The sequence below is a fragment of the Castor canadensis genome, chromosome 13 (genome assembly GCF_047511655.1).
Source record: "Castor canadensis chromosome 13, mCasCan1.hap1v2, whole genome shotgun sequence".
Taxonomy (NCBI): domain Eukaryota; kingdom Metazoa; phylum Chordata; class Mammalia; order Rodentia; family Castoridae; genus Castor; species Castor canadensis.
In genome coordinates, this window is record NC_133398.1 from 9,084,195 (window position 1) to 9,103,870 (window position 19,676).

The following is a 19,676-nucleotide window of genomic DNA, read 5'->3' on the forward strand; positions in this document are numbered from 1 at the left end:
GCTGGTCTGCCATGCCTCCATTCTCATTGCTGTGTCCCACTCCCCAAACTTAGCAATCCTTTTGGGTCAGGGTGTTCACAAGATTCTGCCTGCCTCTGAGGTTCTGTACCACCCTGGAATGCTTCCAGACACCCCACAGCTCCCCATCCCCATCCTGCCAGGTGACTTCAGTCTCAGCTGAATACATAGCTTCTTCCAGAAAGCCTTCCGATGCTCCACCCTCCAGATGAGGCTGAGTAGTTCTGGAACAGGGCTTCGTTCTACCTCAACTGAGATCATACCACACTGTCTATACCCTTGGGGCAGGAACCACCCTCTCTGCCTGGAGAAATTTAAAGGGCCCTTCACTAACATTGGCTGGGTGAATGAAGAAATGAGTGCACACTGGAGAACAGGATGGAGTGAAATGGAGATGGGATAGATGCACTGGCCCAAAGTATGGAGATGGCTCTGGGTTGGAACAGGACAGGATGGAAGAAAAGGATTATGGGATGGGGTTCGACAAGACCAGGGACCCCAAGGCTTTTCTCCACCTTGACCTGCTGCCGCTGATGGTTACCAAGAAATCTACTAATGTCACAGCTTAGTCTCAGTAACCACCCCCCCAGCCTCCACAAGGAGAGCCACACAGGCGTGTATAGGTTGTTTATTTACAAATATACCGACGTCTCATCTTTTCTTGTTTCCATTTTCTGCTTTTGTGGGAAGAGGCGGAAGGTGAGAGTGGAAGGCGGGGTGGTGATGTGGTAAACGCTAATAAATAATTTAACAATGACAAGTTATTAAATAAAATGTGTGTGGGGATGGCGGGTGGGTAGAGTCTGTACAAGGAAAACAGGAAGGCCTGCCATGGCCTGGTCCCAGCCCGGCTGCACTGCTCTCCCTTGGGACCCCCTCAGTGGGGACAGAGGCCCACTGGCAATGATGCCTACCAAAGGCCACGCACTGGGGGGTCCTTCCTGCTCCCAGGCCATGTGTGCCTGCGACTGTTCTGTGAGCCTCCACGTGCATCAGGTGTGAGTGTGTGCGCGTGCGTGCGTGAGCGTGGAGCCTCTTCCCCACAGGGCAGCACCAGCCCTGGCTGCAGGCTCCCCCTCACCCTGGGGTCCCCAGAGCTCAGGGCTAGAGCCAGGCAGGCATTGGCCAATCCTCCTCCTGGGCTTCCTGTGTGCATCAAGGGGCAACCAGTGGGTGGGCAGCCTCATTGCTAGGGGTCGTGGGGCCCCCTAAAGGAGAAGAGGCTGCCCCAAGCCCCAGGCTGGGGTCCCCACCCTGTTGGGCCTGCTCATCTGGGTGGAGTGCCCAGTTTCTTTACATCCACCTCCTCCAGGAAGCCTGGGAGATGCCTGCCCACTGCACCAGCCCTTTGCTGGCAACACTGGTCTGCCCCTTGTAACTGCAGGGTCCCTGACTGTGTGGCCTCAGCACGAATCTCCCAGGACAGCAGTGTATCTGGGAGGCTTGCTGGGGTCAAACTCAGCTTCTTTCCCTTCTCCAGGGGCAGGCTCCTTCCTCTTTCTCATCCATGACTTCCCAGCAGGGGGTGGAACTTGGCTTTTCTCCAAGGAATTCCCAACCCAGGCCCACCTTTCACTTTCTACCAGAGGCCACAGAGTTCCTCCCCCTTGTCTCGCCCCCATAGGGCTGGGCCCATCAGGGCAGGGGCAGGTGGGGCAACTGCACATCCCTTCCCAGGCACCTGTATGTCCTTCATGAAGCGGGGAACCCCTTCCCCAGCCCACTACAGCTCCACAGGCCTGAGCAACGTCTCTACCATCTGGGCAGGGCTGGGGTGCATTGGTCTCTCCTTCCAAGAGAAGCCCTGGGGGAATAGCCCTGTCTTATTCAGCCTGTTCCCACCAGGTCCGGGGCTGGGCATGGGCTTCAGTGCCCGGGAGCGAGCAGCAGCGAAGGAGTCATTCGAGCTCCGCTGATGGGCATCTGGCATGAGGAGCTCTTGGTCTCTTCTCTTACCACGAGCTCCTAGCTGGGGACACCAGAGTGGAGACAGCAGAGGCCAGGACTGGACTTGGGGCTTGGAGGCCCCAGAGTGAGGTGACCTTTGGGGTTGACTGGCTTATTGAGAACAAGTCAACCATCCTGATCTGTTCACAAGCTGAGGATGTGGGTAGGTGTGGTGTTCACTTCTCTGCTCCTGCTCTGTCACTAGCTTGCTGTGGGCACCCGGGCAGGTGCCTTTCCCTCTCCTAGCTCAGCTATAACACCAGGGATGAACCAGGTGACCCAGTTTCTTCCAACTTAAAGGACAGAGGGAGGCAGCCAGGTCTCCTGGGGACTGGGTGTCTACTCCTGGCACAACTCAGCTGTGCATGTGACTAAGAAGAAAGGAGGATCCTAGGAAACTGACATGGTGCCTGAGGACAGGGCTGGCCCAAAGGACTGAGGATACCAACTAAGGTCCTGGGAAAGTTCTCTTTGTACAAGAGCACAGGGCCAGGTTGCCTGCTGGGGCCCAAGGGAGTTGCTAAGCCATATCTTCCCCTGTGACGACTGTGTGTGGTGACATGTTGGGCAGGTGTGAGAGAGACACAGGATGCTCTGCAGGGACTGAGCCCTCCCAGGGACAGAGAGGCAGAACTCCACAGCAGGTGGATTCCAGATCACACCAGGCAGCGGGGCCCAGGATGGAGAGACAGTTGTCCTCATCTGCTCAAAGTTTAGGCCAGGCAGCCTCGGGGTGGTAGCTTAGGGCTCAGCATTAAAGGCAGGGTTGTGAGCACGTGGACAAGGACACAGTGATCACCAGGGGCCTGAGCCCATCAGCCCACCTCACTTCCTCTTCTGACAGGGGAGAGTTGAGGAGACTGGGGGCTGGGGTGACACAGCGTGTCCAGCTTCCAGCAGGGCACCTGACAGGGGGCCATGGGTTCTTACCATCCGAGGAGGACAGGTAAGGGGCCAGTGTCAAAAGAGAGAGGCTCCCACAGCCCCTTGCCTAGGAAAGACACACAGGGCTGACTCTATCAGAAGTGCTTCAGGGTGACAGGGGTAAAAGAGCAGTTAGAGTTGGGGTGCAGGGAAACTCCACAGGCTGACTGAACCAGGTAAAGGAAATGTGGCCAAAAACAAGGAGCCCAGAGTCCTTCACAGGGTCTAAACAATAAATCCCTTCCCATCTCACCTACACACAGAGGTGTGGCTAAGTGTGTGAGGCCCAAGGGGTTTATTACAGAAGGGCAGGGTGAGTTTCCAAGATCATGTCGCCTAAACCCTTCAACAGATCTCTGGCCACATTAACAAAGTCAGGGTGCCTAAAGCAGGGGAGGTGAAGGGCCTGCTCACTGTGGGCTGGCTAATATCACTGGGAAAGTCAGCTTATAGTGGCCCCACACCCAGCCTGGGTGCAGTTTTAGGAGGAAGAGCTGGAGAGCTGCAGCCTGGCTTTGAGAAGTGAGGACTAAGGGCTGAAAAGGCAGAGGTAAGCCAGTAGGAAAGGGTGGCTGAGAGGAACTCATTGCAGCAGTGAGCTCCTGTCCCTGGAGGCCCATGAGGAGAGGCAGAGGGGATCAGAAGAGCCAAGCATCAGATGGCGTGCCAAGCCAGTGCACCTGGAGCGTCTGTGTTTGGCCTGATTCTATCTGGTTCTGGGGCTCCATATCTGCCCCCAAGAGTTGGGTGGGTCTGGGGCTGCCCTTCCTGTCCAGCCAGCACCCAGCTGGGCAGAGGCCAGGATACACCTGGGTTGACATGCTTCAAACTCACTGACTCTCCCCTCCTTCCCTCTCCAATTGCTCTAAGTGGTGGTACCTCTGCCACTGTTGGTCTTTCTGCTTCCTGACAAGGCTGGGGAGACCACAGAGCACCCTCTACCTTTCAGCATCTGTGTGTGTGCGTGTGTGTGTGCACGAGTGTGTGTGTATGCATGCGTGAGCACGTGTGTTTGTGCGTAGGTGCCTGTAGCTGTGTGTACCTTTGCATGTGCATCTTTATCCCTTGGAGTCTGCCTGGGCTCTGCTGTCACTCCACCTCTTGCCAACACTCCCCTTTTAGGCAGAGCATGGTGGGGGGCAGGGGTGGGCGTGTCACAGCTGCCTAGCTCCTCCCACTTCTGGTCCAGGCTCAGGTTAGGAGAGCTGAGCCTGGTCCTCAGAAGCCACTCCTGAGTTTGCTGGAGGGGTAGGTGGGCACTCAGACTTCTCAGGTACCAGACACCGTGTCACAATGTCATCATCCTAGGCCTGGCATGGGGGCCATGGAGCTTGGCTGGACACAGAGAGGACGTTTAAAAAAATAGAGAGAATTTAAGCTTCCCAAAAAAGAGATGGGGAGGGAGAAGGAGTTGATGGAGGCGAGGGGTTGGGAGGCAAGTGGCTGTCCGAGAGCTCTGGGTCCCTGGAGGTGACAAGGTTTCTGTGGGCAAGACACAGCCCCTGCCCAGGCTGTGCCCATCTGCCTGTCTGGCTGTGCCCAATGGGCACTTGAGCCAGGTCCGGCTGGCCGAGGGGAGGGCACCATATGGCTGTCTGCAGAGTCTGTGTGGGCAGCAGGTGGGGGTGGTCGGGTGGCTGCTAAGGCCGCAGTCCCAACCCAGGCCTGTGCCCAAGCGTCCGTTCAGCCCAGCTGGCTCTCAGGAGGCGAAGTAGGAACTCTGCATGGAGTAGAGCCGGTCGATGGGGTTCCCCACACGGGCCTGCAGGGAGCCCACGTCGGAGGAACCGAGGAAGCAGTCACTGAGGCTGGTGAGGGAGGTATCACTGTCGATGTCATGGAAGATGGAGTCATTCCCTGGGGGGCAGAAAGGACATCAGGACCAGGGTGCCAGCTGGGTTTCTGGGGGCCCTGTCAGCCCTGCAGGCTCTGTGCCCAGAGGCCAGGGAGAAGCAGAGGCCAGGGAGAGGGTGGCCAGTGCCTGATGAGAGAGGCTGGCTGCTCTTGTCAGGAGGAGGCAGGGGGCTGTGTTGGCCTGCTCTGCTGGGGAACTGGGGCAACAGGTGGCTGTCATGGCCCCAGGCCTACCTGGTGAGGCAGGGGCAGGGGCAGTGCTGGGATGGGCAGGGGGGTGGGGCGGCTTACCATAGGGGTTCATGTGGTCACCTGGCATTTGGGGTGGTGTGAGGCCCTGTTGGAAGGGGTCGCTGCTGCCATAGGGGCTCTGCTCCATGGCCACGATCTGCTGCTGAGGTGGGGCCAGTGGTGTGTAGGAAGCCATCATGCCCTCCATGCGGCTTGACAGGACCTCTGGGGACAATACATGTCTTCATCAACTAGCCCTGCCCGCCCCAACCTGGCAGCCCCTGTAGATGTTGCTCAGGGGGATCTCTTCTGAGGAATTGAGGGGAAAGGTCCTGGGGGGGTCTCTGTCAAGGTCACTGTAGGAAAGGCAACTACTCAGAGGAAGCATGAGGAACAAGAGACATGAAACCACACCCCCCATTGGTGACAAAGCTGATGCAGCCAGGGTGAGAAAGGCAGGGTTGCAAGGATGCATGTGTGTGACAGTGAGAGGGGACAGTGGGGGCTGTGATGAGCTGGGGCATGGGCTGTTCTTGTAGGGGGCTGGGAGCACTGGAGAGGCACCGTGCAGGGCTGCTTGGAGACTAGAGGTAGCCCCACGAGGGGACAGAGGAAGAGGAGAGAAGAACTAGGTTCTGGGGTCCTATCTCTAGGAGCCCCAAGTCCAGCTTGGGAGGTTGGCCTGGTCCAAAGTCCTGCTCAGGGCCCTCTGCTCACTGGGAGCAGGCAGTTTCTAGAGCTACCTGTCTCTTCCAGTCATAGCTCAGTGTCCCTGTGGGGCCTGGGTCAAGATCCTGATATGGTAATAACTTTCTTGAAAAGTCCACTGCCCCTTGAGCTGGCCCCTCACCACCCAGCAGGAGCCTACCCTGGACTCCTTACACCCTGACCAACTCTTCCTGGCCATTTCCCATGAACTCTAGGCTGGGCGGCAGGGTAGTATTGCCCTGTGACTAGCACTGGCTTGGTGCCTCATCCTCAGAGCCAAGGTCCACCTTTGCCCCTCACTAGCTTTGTGATCCTGGGCAAGACCCTGAATTTCAGTGGGCCTCAGTTTCCTCGGCTGTGAAAGTCCCCTTCCTAGCAGGGATCTATGGGAACTGGGAGACAGAGCGGGCTGCACACTGAGAAAGAGCCAGGTGAGCGGGAGATGGTGGCTGCTTTCGCTGCAGAAATGCCACCACCCTTCTGGTCTGTCATTCTGCCCTCCTTGCTGCCTGTGTCCCCAGCCCCATCACTCTCCATCCATTGCTGTTCTCAGCCGCTGCCAGGCAGAAAGTTTCCTGGTCTCTGACCTTGGGAGGGCTCCAGAGTCACTGGCCCCTGTGTCACTGTCCCTGCATGAAGCTGAGCCCCAACCACGCAGCCCAGCTCACCTTGGCCCAGCCGCTGGGAGTTCTGTTGTTCTTGCTGCTGCTGGTGCCTCCGAGCCAGCTTCTTCATCTGCCAGGCGCAAGGAGACAGGTCAGGCTACACCAGACTCCCTCCCCACTGCCCCACCTCCATTCAGCCTGGTCCCCAGCATCAGGTCCCCTCCCTACCTCCATTCAGTCCCAGTTCTCCATCAGGCCCCATCTTCTGTCCATCTCCCATCCTCCCAGGCCTGCCCAGGAGCATCGGGGCTGGGTAGTGGCTTCTCACCTTTGCTCTTTGGTTCTGAAACCAGACTTGGACCACACGCACGCTGAGGCCTGTCTCTGCTGCTAGTGTTTCCCGGACCTGGCGCGAGACAGGAGACAGGTCAGGCTTACAGGGATGACAGCTGGGAGGTGGCAGTGAGTGGGGAGGTGGAGGGGCAGTCCTACCCCCCAGCCACAGCAGAGCGGGTGGCACCTGGACAGTGGGTTGGGGGGGGGGTGTCAGCCCAGCCCTGTCCCACCTAGATGCCCTCACCTTCCGGCAGGGCTTGGAGGAGACCTCAAAGGAGGCCTTGAAGGCTCTTCGCTGCTGTGTGGTGAGGATGGTCCGGGGTCGCTTGGGCCTCCGAGGGTCCTTCCCATCATCCCCGCTGCCTTTGCTCTGGCTGCCCTGTCCCTTAGCTGGTTTCATGTCACCATCCTCGTCCTCACTCTTCACTGTGGAGGACACAATCCAGCCTGTCAGGGAGGGCCAAAGGCAGTCCCAGGTCCTAGCTTTGTACCTTCAGAATAAAGTCTACTCCTTCCCCTGGCCCCCAGGCCCTGTTGCACCTGGTCCTGCATCTCCCCTCCCCCCATCTCCTCCAAGTCCCCCCCACTCCTCACCTCCCTATCCTGGACCCCAGGCCAGTCCTGCTCTGATGAGCACACAGGCCCACATGGACATGAAGTAACACACAGGTGCATGCACGTTCAGCAAGGCACTGAAGGAGCTGGCATGGGAGCGGTATGCAGGCACATCGCCCCGTGTGCACGTGCCTCAGGTGTGGACACACTAGGAAGTGTGTATGGCACACTGATGCTTGTACACGAGGGTGCATTTGTTGGCCTTTAGGGCCAAAGCCTCCTGTAGAGAGGTGTGGCATCTGCGGCCCAGGCTTCCCTGACTCGTCCTGTCTGGCCTCTGCACTCTGAAACTCCAGCCTACACGTCAGACTTCAAGGAGCGTGTCCACTGCCCCAGACCAGTACCAGCCAGGGACCAGGGTGACAGGAGGAGAACGCCAGTGGCTTTCCGTTTAGCCAGGGGCTAAACACTGGCAGGTAAAGACAGGTTCCCCCCCCCCACACACACACAGAACACACACACACGGCACACTTAGCCACTGGCAAGAATTCACAATCATAGGCACACACATAACACACACGTGGCATGAACAAGCAGGTGTGTTCACCCACCATGCACCCACAGCATGTCCATGCCCCAGGGTTTTGGGCCTCACAGATGGGCAATGCTCCCCCATGGCCTTCTGTCTGAACTGGTCTCCTGTCTCCAGGAGTGTCTTCTTCATGGAGGGGTCAGTCTCCCCTCTCCTAGGCCTGCAGATGGGCTGGGGGCACCTAGCCAGCCTCTGCCCTTCTTCAGGAGTACAGGAAGCCACAGGACTAAAGATATGCACTCACACATGAGTAAGGCTGAGCGGGATGGATGCATGAGAACACACTGCCTCACTGTGGCCCCGACAGTGATGTACCCTCCTCTGTAGCAGGTCCTGAGACTATGGGGTCTAGGACACCCCAAAGGGTAGATAAGGCATCTCTCCATGCTCCCTGCTCAACTCCTTCCTTTCCCACCACCCTCAGGAATGACAGAGGTGCCAGCCACCTCCAGCCTGTCCCAGAGAACAAGCCTGTACGTGTGTGCATGTATGTGTGTGCACACACCACGGTACGTGAGCACATACACAACCATGCACGTGCAGCCTGAGTGTGCTGGTTGTGTGTGAGTGTGTATGCACATGTGTGTGCCTGCGTGGGGTTTTGCATGCTTAGGTATGTGAGTACACATCCGCACACATGCATGACCATGTGTCTATGCTCCTGGGTGTGCCTGTGTACACCTGTGACCACATGTAGGTATATGTGTACAGGTGTGTGTGCCTTAGGGCTGGTGGCCAGAGGTGCATGTTGAGTGCTGGGGTGGTGTGCACAGGTGTGTATGACTGTATACACGCGTGTGTGCATGCATGTGGGTGTGGCATGTCTGCGCCTGCCTCAATGGACAGCTCTGTCCTGCAGCCACCCAGCTCAGGCAGGGCCAGGGCTTACCGGAGTCGGACTCATCAGGGCTCACGGAGCTGAGCAGGTCCTTCTCCTTCTCGTAGTCGCCCTTGCACAGGAGCTGGCCCTCCTTGAGCACGAACTCGTCACCCTTGCGCAGCTGCCGCTCGCACACGCAGCAGCAGAAGCAGCCCAGGTGGTAGACGCACTCCAGCGCCCGCATCACGAACTCGGTGGGGGCGATCTTCTCCATGCAACCACTGCATTTGGCCGCGAAGAGCCTGTGGGCACAAAGATGTGCTGACTGTGCTCGGGGGTCCTTCCCAAAGACCACTGAGCCGAGAGCCCCTTCCCCTGGGACCTCAGGCACAAGCAGGACAGGCCCTCCCTGGGCACTGGAACCCTCCTCTTCTTCTTGCAGGTCCCCAGCAGCCCCAGGGTGGGGGGGGGGAGGGCTCCTGCCCAGAGGTGTCTCTCTTGGGGTCAGCTAAGAGCCCTCCACTTCACAGGCATGGTGGCCACTAGAGGGCAGGGTAGAGAACCAGCCTCAACCTCCCCAGGGTCAGGCTGGTTGGAAGACAGAAACAGAGTCCCATCCATGCCTGGACCTGCTTTGCCTCCTCCCTGCTCCTCCATCACCCCACATCCAAGCAGTCCAGATGCTGTCCAGCCCTCCAGCCTGGGTCCCTCTTTCCCTGCCGAAGCAGCTGCCCTAGGCCCCACCTGGGGCTCCTGGTCCCCTCCCTCACTTCTCGCCAACACAGGACCCAGAAGAATCTTTCTAAACACATATCTGACCATGCTGCTTCCCTGCAGAGTCTGCCATGGCCTCCTCATGCCCTCAGGAGAACCTCCAAGTCCCTGGGCCTGGCATTCAGGGTTCCCTCGCCGCCCTCTGCCTCCCCAGCCGTGGCCCCACAGCACAGCCGCGGTGTCTCCAGAGCACCGTCACGGTGGGCAGCCTTTTGCCACGCCCTGTCTCCACCCTGTGGCGTGGCCGACATCGCTTTGTCCTTCCTCCGCGGTCTGTGGACAAACACCTACTGGGCAGGCCCGGCTCAGCGACCGCGGTTTGGTCCTTGCACCCACACGGTGACACGAGAACCTCCATCCCATCTTAGCGAGGAGCAAACGGGGTGCGGAGGACGGTTGCTCACTCAGCCTTTCGATCGCAAGCCCCGTGGAGGCCTCCCGCCCGGGCCCCTCGGGTCAAGGGCTCCATCCCCATCTCTGAGACCCCCGGGCGGGCGGGGCCCTGAGCCGCTGGCAGCCCCTCCCAGCACGCTGACCACTCCTCCTCCCGACGCCCCCCTGCCCGTCACGTGCCCGCTCTGTGGGAACTCAGCCTCGACAACACTTTGATGGAGAAATTTATGAAGAATCAAATTATTGCTGCTGGGAGGGAATTAAAACCATTTTTCATTCCCAGCGTCCCTGGGCCACGTCTGCGGGCGCCACCTTGGGAGCGCTGTGCACATCCCATCCCTCTTTATGGCCCGCCATCACGGACACAGATTACAGCTGCAATTCTCTGCTAATCGGTTCTGGAACAGGAACGGCCATAAACACGAGGCTCTCGGCCTGCCTGCCTTCCCAGGGCTGTCATCAGTGCCACCCACGGTGAGCTGTTGGGAGGCTATGGACAGGGTCACCTCCGGCTTTGCCTGCTCCCCTGGCATTGGCCAGGGCACTCAGCTTGGGGGTATCCCCAGAAACCCTGCCAACCCACCAATATTCTGCTCGGCAGGCTCCTACTCATCCTGCAATGCCCAATTCCAATGTCACCTCCTCTGGGAAGCCTTCTCTGATGCCCTGGTCAGGGGAGCGGGGTGGCCTCCTCTATGCTCCTCTGAGCTTCCCTGGACCTCAGGTCACTCTCCTGTAAAATGGGGGGTCCAGTAGGACCTCCCCCAATGGCTGTTGTTGGGATCTGATGATACTTAACACGTAACTTGGTGAGTATCACAGTGGAGTTCCCGTGAGTGACTAATTGAACCAGGATCCCTCAAGTGAGGACTTGCCCTCAAGGAAGACTGTGTGTGTTTGTGGAGCAGGTAAGCAAAGGCCTGGAGGGCCAGGCTCTGTGTCCAAGGCCAGAGGGACCCCCTCCAGCGCACGTGAGCATGGCTTTGCAAGGGGGCCTAGGCCGAGTTTCAGCTCAGAGCTGGCCTTAGGCTAGATGTTCTTCTTCAGGACACAACTTGCCCCGCTGTCCACAGCAGCAGTAGGCAGAGGCCCTCAGGATTTGGGCTGGCCATGCACTCCACTGAGGGTTTGCAGAAGTAGGTGCTGTCATGGAGGGGATGCTCCTGCCCTGCCCCCACTGCCCTTCTGTGCCTGGCTAAGGTGCCTACTGGGGTCTGCAGCCGCCTGAGCAGGTGGGCACTAGCTGCGCCCCTCCCAGCAGAGCAGGGCCCAGGTCCCAGGCCTGGGTTAGCACATCCTGGGGTCTCCCATCCTACATCTCCCATCTAGACCTTCCTAGGCTGGGGCAGGCGGCAGAGTGGGCGGGTGACCTGCATTCTGTGACTGTACGGCACAGTGCTGGCTGCACTGGAACAGCGCGGTAATGCCTTGGCAGCAGGGGGTCGATTGCTACTTTTCCAAGCTCATCAACACAATCTATTATTAATACTCCTCCAAAGGCCCCGTGCCGCCATTACCAGGCAGCGCAGCCACTCGGGGCGTCATCTGTTATCTAGATTGCAAAAACCCGGGAAATAAAACAAACGGCGCACACTTTATAAACAGAATGTGCCATCCGTTTGGTCTCCAAGCATCCCTCCACCCAATAAAACATCGGGGGGGACGCATGAAAAACTCGCTCCCAATTACCCGGCTGCCTTTGTCTACTGTGAAGTGCCGGAGTGAGAGCTACTCACGGGTGTGCGGGAGGGGTCCCCTCCTCTCTGTGAGCTCCCTTCCTCCCTCTGTCCCTGCTGCCGTGGGGGGACTGGGGAAGCAGGCCAGGCACAGGTAGGGGATACTAAAATCATGCCCAGGGCCTCCACTTGCTGGCTGGTGACCAAGCAAGTAATTCCTCTCTCTGAGCCTCAGTTTACTCACATGTATAATGGGCTCAGCACTGGTGCCTGCTTCTCAGTGTAGAGATAGCAGTTGTTCACCTAAAGCAGTGAGCACAGAGGGCACAGCCTGGGGCTGCAACCTGGTTCTGAAACTTTCTTTCTTTTCCTTTTGTGGTGCTGGGGACTGAATCCAGTCCCCAGTGTTCTACCACTGAGCTGCATCCCCAGCCTCCTAGCTCTGTAACTTCCTTGCTGTGTGACTTTGGGCAAGGCATTGAACCTCTCTGAACATCACGTTCTTGACCTATAAAACAGGAACTTGTAGCTAACTACAGAACTGTGGGGAAGGCTGGAAGCATGAAAGACCCTTGGCACTGTGCTGGCACAGAAAGGGCTTCCATAAAAACCGACCCTACTTCTGTCCCCGTGTGTCTACAATGTGTTCGTGGACCACATTTGCTGGGGTCTCTGCGAGCGGCCTCCCGGACTGACTGTGTTAACAGGCCTCACTACACCTCCCTCAGACTCCTGGGCTCTGGGCTGGTCCTGCTACCTTGTCTGGCCTGCTGGGGCTGGGGCCCAGGGACCGGCTCTGTGATGACATCACTAGGGCTGCTCAGTGCTGTCCCTCTGCATTGCCTCATTACATCTTGCCAAGCCCCCGAAGGACAGCGCGGTCCCATCCCCATCTTACAGATAAGTACATCAAGGGCAGAGGGAGGGTGGCTCCCTCACACACAGCATCCCCAGACACGCCTTCCCTGCCCTGTGGACGTCAGTGTGCCCTGACTCCAGGAACCTCACCTGTGTCTGCCCCCCAGACTGTGAGTTCCCCAGAGGGCTACCGTATACCCCAGTGCTTCTTAGTGTACATGAGCCTGATCCCAGAAGAAGGGGCTGAGTGTCTGTTTTTTTTTTTTTAAATGGAACATCACTACATATAAACATATACAAACACATAAACACATCTTTTTCTCCTGGTGGGGTCATCTGTGATTACAAAGTGAGAAATTCCATTTGCGGGACAACCCCTCCCCTACACACACACTGAGTCCCAGGCTGAGAGGACACCTCAGCACCTCACAGTTTGTATGGTTTACTGTTTAATGCTCAATTTATTAAAGATTGATTAACAAAACTCTGAAAACTAATCTTTTCAGGAGCATTTGAACATGGATTGCAAATCGGATTAATTTCTTGTGTACCATTGACAATTGCAGAGATGCACAGAGTGTGGCTGATTCCATTGCTCCCGTGACACTGGCCTCCTAACGATGGCGAGGGCATGCCAGGTTCTCTGAGCAGTCTTCACTCCAGCCCTGAGTGTCCAGACACACACATCAAGCTTGGAGTCACTTTCGAGCACTGGGATCTGGCACAAGTCCCATTCATCCAACCGGGATAATGATGGAGGCTGTCAGATTGGGCCAGGCACAGGGATGGGATCAATCAATGGGGATCCTGACTGCTGGGCTCATCCTCCAAGCTTCCTGGCACTGCTCACCATCCCTGCTGAGTAGAAACTCCCCTGCTCCCTCCTTCACACATTGCCATTTGCATGCTCCATTAATGCACTTTACAGTTTGGGTAGCCATTTGTTGGGTTCTCAGAATATCTCTCACTCTGTGTTTGTCCTCACTGGTGAGTCCCAGCCTCCTCTGTCCTTGTAACCCCTGCATTCTTTTTCAGTTCATATGGAAAACAGGTTTGGGGGAGAAACTCCCAAAGCTTAGTCATGCTATGGCTTGGAAGAGGCCCCCAACGTCTCATGTGCTGATGGATTTTGGTGGCCAGCCTGTGGAACCTTAGAGGTGGGGCGTAGGAGAAGGGACTTAGGTCACTGGGGCATAGCTCTGCCTCTTTTTTTGTTTCCTGGCCACCATGAGGTGCACAGGCCTCCTCTACTACACACTCCCACCTTGATGTACTATATTGCACAGCCCAGAGAGATGGGGCCAAGTGAGCATGGACTGGTATCTCTGCAACTGTGAGCCAAAACAAACCTTTTCTTCCTATAAATTAATATCTCAGGTATTTTGTCACAGAGATGGAAAGCTAACATATCAAGTCAGGTCAGCTTTCAGACCCTCTTTGCTTCAGAACATCCAAGAGCATGCAATAACTTCAGGATTAGCTCCAAGACCCAACTATGGCACTCAAGACCACAGCAGTCCTGTCACCAGCCAGTCCCTTCTTCCTTCACATCTAAGACTCCATTTGCCTGCAAGGTCTGCTTCTCTGTCTCTCTCTCCTTTGCTTCATGTTGAACTCCTGTTCATCCTTCAAGACCCACTTCAGGTGTGACCTCCTTTGTGAAGCCTTCCCTGGTACTTAGCATCCCAACCTCCCTCCGGCTCTTTGCATGTCCAAAACCCTACTGACCTGGACCTCACTTACCCCCTAGCCTTTGACACTGACGAGGCAGTTAGTGAGCATTTGTTGAATGAACAAACGACCTTGTGAGGAATGGAATGGGCCATGAGAAAGACAAGAAAATATCAGGTACTCTGCTTCTAGGGGTCTAAGAACACCAGAAAATAGTAAGATCAGTGAACTTGACCTCCGCAGCCCCTACCCACTCCACATCCATACAACTGGGGGGTCCACTCTCCTTACCTTTCATCACCAACATTACATGGTTGCCTCCTGTTAGGCTGAGAGTCAACAGCAAACCACCCCACCCTGCCCCCGGCTGCACCCTTGCTTCTGGCACATGGAGAAAGACCTGGGGGTGCCACGTTCAGGCTGACTTTCCTGACTGTAAGTGATCAAACAGGACCTAGGCATCTGACTCAGGGTGGCCACTTAGACACTGTTTTGTGTTCCTTCCTTCCCCTGCTCCCTCAAAAGCTCCCTGTCAGCCCCCAGCCCATATACCACAAGCACCAGCTGCATGGTCTTGGGTGAGTCATAGCTCTCCTTTGAGCCTCAGTTTTGTCTTCTGTACAGTGGGAATATTTGTCTATATTCTGTTTGTCTGTCTCTTTGTACACACAGACTTCTGTCACTCTCACTCAGGACCACAGGGGCTCAGGAGATTCTCCAGGCCGGAGCCCCATATGGCTGCTGGAGCACTCTCCTCTCTGTGGGGACCACAACTTGGCCATTGTCACAGCGGCCCCTCTGTTGCATTTTCTCCAATTCACTCAGCAAATGCCCCTGAGGCAGCTCAGCGCAGGGCTCCCGAGATGCCTGGGCACAGTCTGGCAGCATTCCAACCCTTGGGAACTGGTACAGTGCGTGTGGGGGGCTTGCGCAACAGAGCAAGGCACAAAGGCCAATCTGGAGCAGAGCTTGGGGCTTCTTGGAAAAGGCAACGTGACAGACTTTTTTTTTCTTTTTGAGACAGTCTTGCTGTTGTAGCCCAGGCTGGCATGCCCACCACCTCTGGCTGGACATGACACATATTTAAGAAGTTGGTATGAATGTTAGCTTGCCTAGCTGCCTGACCATGGGACAAGCCTCCTCCATTGGAAACTGTGCTCCTGTTTGGCAGCAGAGGCTCAGGAAGCCCACCTTGCAGCGTCATCATAATGAAGTTCCCCTCTGTGTGCCACACCTGGAGGTTAGCAGGATGCCAGGACCAGTCTGTGGTGCTCAGGACATCAGGACAGCAAGAGCTCGCTTGGGTGTGATGGTTGTCACCGTGGTGGTGCTGTGATGCCTGTGTTGATGGGGGGAGGGGGAGATGACGTGTAGGTCCCAGGAGCCAAGGGGAGAGGGCCCTGGACAAGCCAGGAGGCTAGGGTTGCAGCTGGAGTCGGTCTGTCACTCCACAGAGGGAGCTGCCGGCCTCCGCCCTGCTGACTGGACGTGCTGACATCTCCCCCACGTGCCTGCAGCGTCCTTATCATTCCGGGCGTAGCTGGTTTTTATTTGGAGACAAAAAGGGGCCTGTTGACGGGGATCCAACTCAAACCAGCTGCAAACATCTGCTTTGATGCGGCAGGCAGGCGGTGGCAGCGGCAGGAGCCGCAGGCGGGGACCCTGGTGCGCGTCAATCAGGCGGCTGGAATGCGCGCGGCCACCGCTCGCTGGCTCGCTCTGCTCGCAGGGGCAGAGGGTCTTGCTTGGGCTCGCAGGGCTCCGCCGCCTGCAGCCGGGCCAGGCCTGCGTGAGGGCTGCCCGGCGCTTCCTGCCGGAGGCCTGCAGGCATAGCTAGGCTAATCCCATCCCTTGGCCCTTTGATCCATGCCAGGGGCGCAGTAGGGAGCCCCTGGCTTGGACTGAAGGTCACAGGCCAGCCGCAGAGAGAGATGGGGCTCAACCCTGTGAAGATACCATCCAGAGGGGGCCTGGGCAGGCAAGCACACATTGGGTAGAATCCACAGATAGAGGCAGTCCATGCTCCCCCCCCACCCCTCCAGCTTCCATTCTCATAGGTAAGGGGACAATAACACCTATCTATTTTAACAAATAGACCCAAAGCACACAATATAACAAATGGTGGCACTACAACAAATGAGGCAAGGGAGAGTGTAAGGTTGTAATTTTAGAAAGAGTTAGAGGCTGTCTTGAGGCAAGCCATCTGAGCAGAGACTCCAGTGAAGATATCTTCCACATTTAAGGGAAAGGGGTTCTGAGCAGAGGGCAGGGCAAGTGCAAAGGCCCTGAGGACAGTGTATCTGGGATGCTGGGGAAACAATGAGAGGCCCATATGGCTAGAGCAGGTGTGTGTGGGGGGTGGGGCAGGGGGTACAGGCACAGAGCTGGGGATGAGGCAGCTCATGTAACACAGGGACCGTGGGAGGGTTCTGAACAGAGCTGGAATATAAGTGGGCTGGCATCTTAGCCAGCTCCCGAGGCAGCTGTGTGACCCAAGTGCGGGAGGACCAGGGAGAGGCTTGGGGAGGTGCTGAGAAGTGGTTCAACTGGGGACACATCTTGAAGGAGGGCAGGGACCTGAGAGGATGCCAGAGAAGAGGGTCCCCAAACCTTGAGTCCAAGGTTTGGGGGCCTGAGCAAACAGAAGGATGGAGTTCCTATTAGGAGAAATGGAGTGGGGCACCGTGGGGGGAGGGGAGAGTCCAAGAGGCCACAGCTCTGGCCATAGCCTGTGCTGCTCCCTTGTCTGCCATGCAAATGCATCCTAGCAGTTGTGCCCACGAATCTGAAGCTTGGGAGGGGCTCAGGCCAGGGACACGGTGCCAGCTCCAGGCCAGAGACACACACAGAGATGCACACATCCTCATTCACATATATATACACACACGTTCACACACCCTTCTACAGAGTGAGTTGCTGTGTCCATGTGGCTTGGACCTGACCACTGGCCTCCCATCTTTAGGCTCTGATCCCTGGGGATTGGGGTAGGGCAGAACTGTCTTTTTCATTTGGAGATGCTGGGGCCAGACCCAGGAGGGCGAGCCCTCCTGCCATCAGGGAGAGACAAGGTCCAGGGCAGTGAGGACGTAGGGCTTCCCATCTCTCTGGCCATCCTCCCATCAGCCCTCCAGCCAGGCTCAGGACATTAGTCCAGGCCAGAGGAGCTGTGGGAAAGCCTGGGCCAGCAAGGCAGCTCAGGAGGTATGGGCACAGGCCTCAAGCTCTCACTGGTTCCTTTGCTAACCTGGGGTCTGATTCCTTATTTCCCTGGCCAGTTCAGTTCATTTGATGATTCACTTATGCACTTAGCCATCTAACATTTCTTGAGCCCTTTCTATGAGCCAGGCCCTATACTGGTCCCACAGGGGAGCACCTTTTATCAAACCCCTCTGCTCTGATCCAGATTTCTTCCCCATTCTCACTGAAACCACCAGCTTCTGGGTGTCACACCCAGTGGTCATTGTTAATTGTTGTGATCACTAAGAGTGGCTGAAGGTTTCCTCCATGCCAGGCCTGTGGGCCCCTGCGAGGTGGATACTACCATTCCTTTCCCTAGAGGAGAAGGTGCTTAGAAAGGAACGCAGTGGTTGCGCCCTCTGCCTGCTGCTTGGCTTCCTGGCTGCCTGTTCTTGACATCTTTTCCTGCTTCAGCCTCCTCCACCCTGCCCACCTCCCAGGAACACTATGCTTACTCTAGGACCACTGCACTGGTTCTGTCAGCTCAGCTGGGCTGGGTCCATGCCCTGGGCTAGGTGTGCTGAGGATACAGGGTTGGGGTGGGGGCTGGTAACACATGTGGAAGGTATGAAACCCCATACCATGACACGTAGAGGCTCTAGGGCTTCTCTCTGGGGTACTCACGGGCGAAATGAGTCAGGTCTGAGCCATGTGCCCAGGAAGGGCTGGGGATCCAGGGCCTACCGAGGCAGATCTGGGTGTCAGGGCAAACCTGTTGGGGGTAGTGGTGAGACTGGGCTATGACTGGGGGTGTGTCTGATTCCAGAGTCAGGCTCTGCAGGGTCAGACAAGCAGAGGGGTCATTCTAAGAGGGAGAAGTTGAAAAAAAGCAAAGGCATGAAGAACGTGGAGTCCATTTGCAAGGTTAGAGAGACAGGAGGTCAGGTTGGAGCATACTGGCAACAAAGAAGAGTCAGGCTGGAGGCTCAGCATTCAAGGACAGATTGGATCTTCTGTGTCCTCATCTAACCATCCGTCTTTTCATATTCGCACAGTCACCTAGGCAGCTATTCATCCATCCGTCCATCCATCCATTCATCCATCCCTTCATCCTTCCATTCATCCATCCCTTCATCCATCCATCCATCCACCCACCCATCCACTCATCCAGCCAGCCAGTCACGCACTCACCCACCCACCCATCCATTCACCAATCATCTCAATCAGATATCCATGTGCCCTTGCATCCATCCATCCAACAAATCCTTAGGTACCCCCTGTGCCAAACCATGTGCCATGACTCTTCTTCTTGAAAGAGCAGATACTACCTGCCTTTTAAACCTTTTATTGTAACATTAAGAATTGTTGATTCTATTGAGTTTACCAAACACCTACCATAACCAGGCACTATGCCAGGTGATGGGGGCATTAGTAGGTCAAGATCCAGGGTCCTAGCTTCAGGACACTCCTAGTAGGATGGGGAATAGGGCACACCATGAGAGAGGGCTCACCAGGTGGGGCCCAGGGCACCGGTGCAGGGCAGAAGGCTGACTAAACTGGTATTTTGGCGCCACAACTCTGACCCCTAGGATTATGGCCTCCTTGTATGTGAACAGTAGCATTTTAATTAGGATTATAACAACACTGATAAACTCGCTTTGAGCAAGTGTTTTCTGAAACAAACTCCATTAAAGCAATTTAATTTTTTGATCAATTTGCTTTCTAGTACAGTTAAATAATTTACAAAGGCTTCACATTTCCATTTCTTATCTTACTAAAATTATTTCTATTGAGATAAATGATTCTTTTCATGAAAATTTTTTCAACAAGGGTTTGTTCTTCCATCAAGTTTGTGTCCGTATTGGATCTTGCTGCTGGACTCTTGGGTTAATTTGTAGCCAGTGATTTTTACATGAAGGGCTTTGGGTCAGTTGTATTTTTACTGACTTTTGGGGAAGTTGAGTCTTCCCCACGCTCAGGTAAGATGTTTTTCAATGTCACCAACAAAATTACCAAAGTTTATCATCACAAATTCTACTAGGCAGCTGATGAAAATCAGCTCAGGGTCAAAACCATGGGGTCAAGATGAAATTGAGGGTGTAATCTGTGGAGTACAAATGTCCCCAGGACCTAAGTGTGTACCCTCTTGTCTTTCAGAGACTCAAAGACAGTGACACTTCCCCCTCTTGGTTAAGGTGCCAGGTTCCTGGGCTGTTTCTCACCCTGGGAATGAACCTGAGTTTGTCCAGGTCGCCCTTAAGGCCTTGGGCCCAGTGGATTATTCTTCTAGGGGTGTCACCAGTCACCTGCTGTGTGTCTGATGCCCACACGCCCATGCTTCTGCTCCTTTGAATCCTTCTGACGTACACTCACAGGAACCAGCCCAGCCCGGGAGCTCATGAACCAGGACTTCAAGATGCCGCTGGACCACTCCAGGAAATAGGAGTTCCTTCCTTAGGCACGCAGAGCCAGGGCCCTGGCCCAGGTCAGCCTGGCAGGCAACCAGCAGACTGTCCCAAAGGGGACAGAGGAGCAAA

General features: G+C 56.0%; 1 protein-coding gene across 2 annotated transcripts in view; it reads right to left on the reverse strand.

Moving 5' to 3' along the window:
- Positions 1 to 611: 611 nt before the first annotated feature.
- The window catches only part of Lmx1b (LIM homeobox transcription factor 1 beta), a 74,617-nt gene continuing 55,552 nt past the window's right edge, over positions 612 to 19,676 (reverse strand). Inside the window, exons 3-8 of one of the 2 annotated variants that reach the window (XM_074053179.1) lie at positions 8,660 to 8,892; positions 6,868 to 7,049; positions 6,616 to 6,693; positions 6,351 to 6,417; positions 5,056 to 5,199; positions 612 to 4,746 (exon numbers count right to left, since the gene is read on the reverse strand). In XM_074053179.1, the coding sequence (XP_073909280.1) occupies positions 4,589 to 4,746; positions 5,056 to 5,199; positions 6,351 to 6,417; positions 6,616 to 6,693; positions 6,868 to 7,049; positions 8,660 to 8,892 (862 nt within the window). In that variant the 3' untranslated portion in view covers positions 612 to 4,588. Of the gene's footprint in view, positions 4,747 to 5,034; positions 5,200 to 6,350; positions 6,418 to 6,615; positions 6,694 to 6,867; positions 7,050 to 8,659; positions 8,893 to 19,676 lie in introns of both variants that reach the window. The other variant, XM_074053178.1, reaches the window with a different exon arrangement.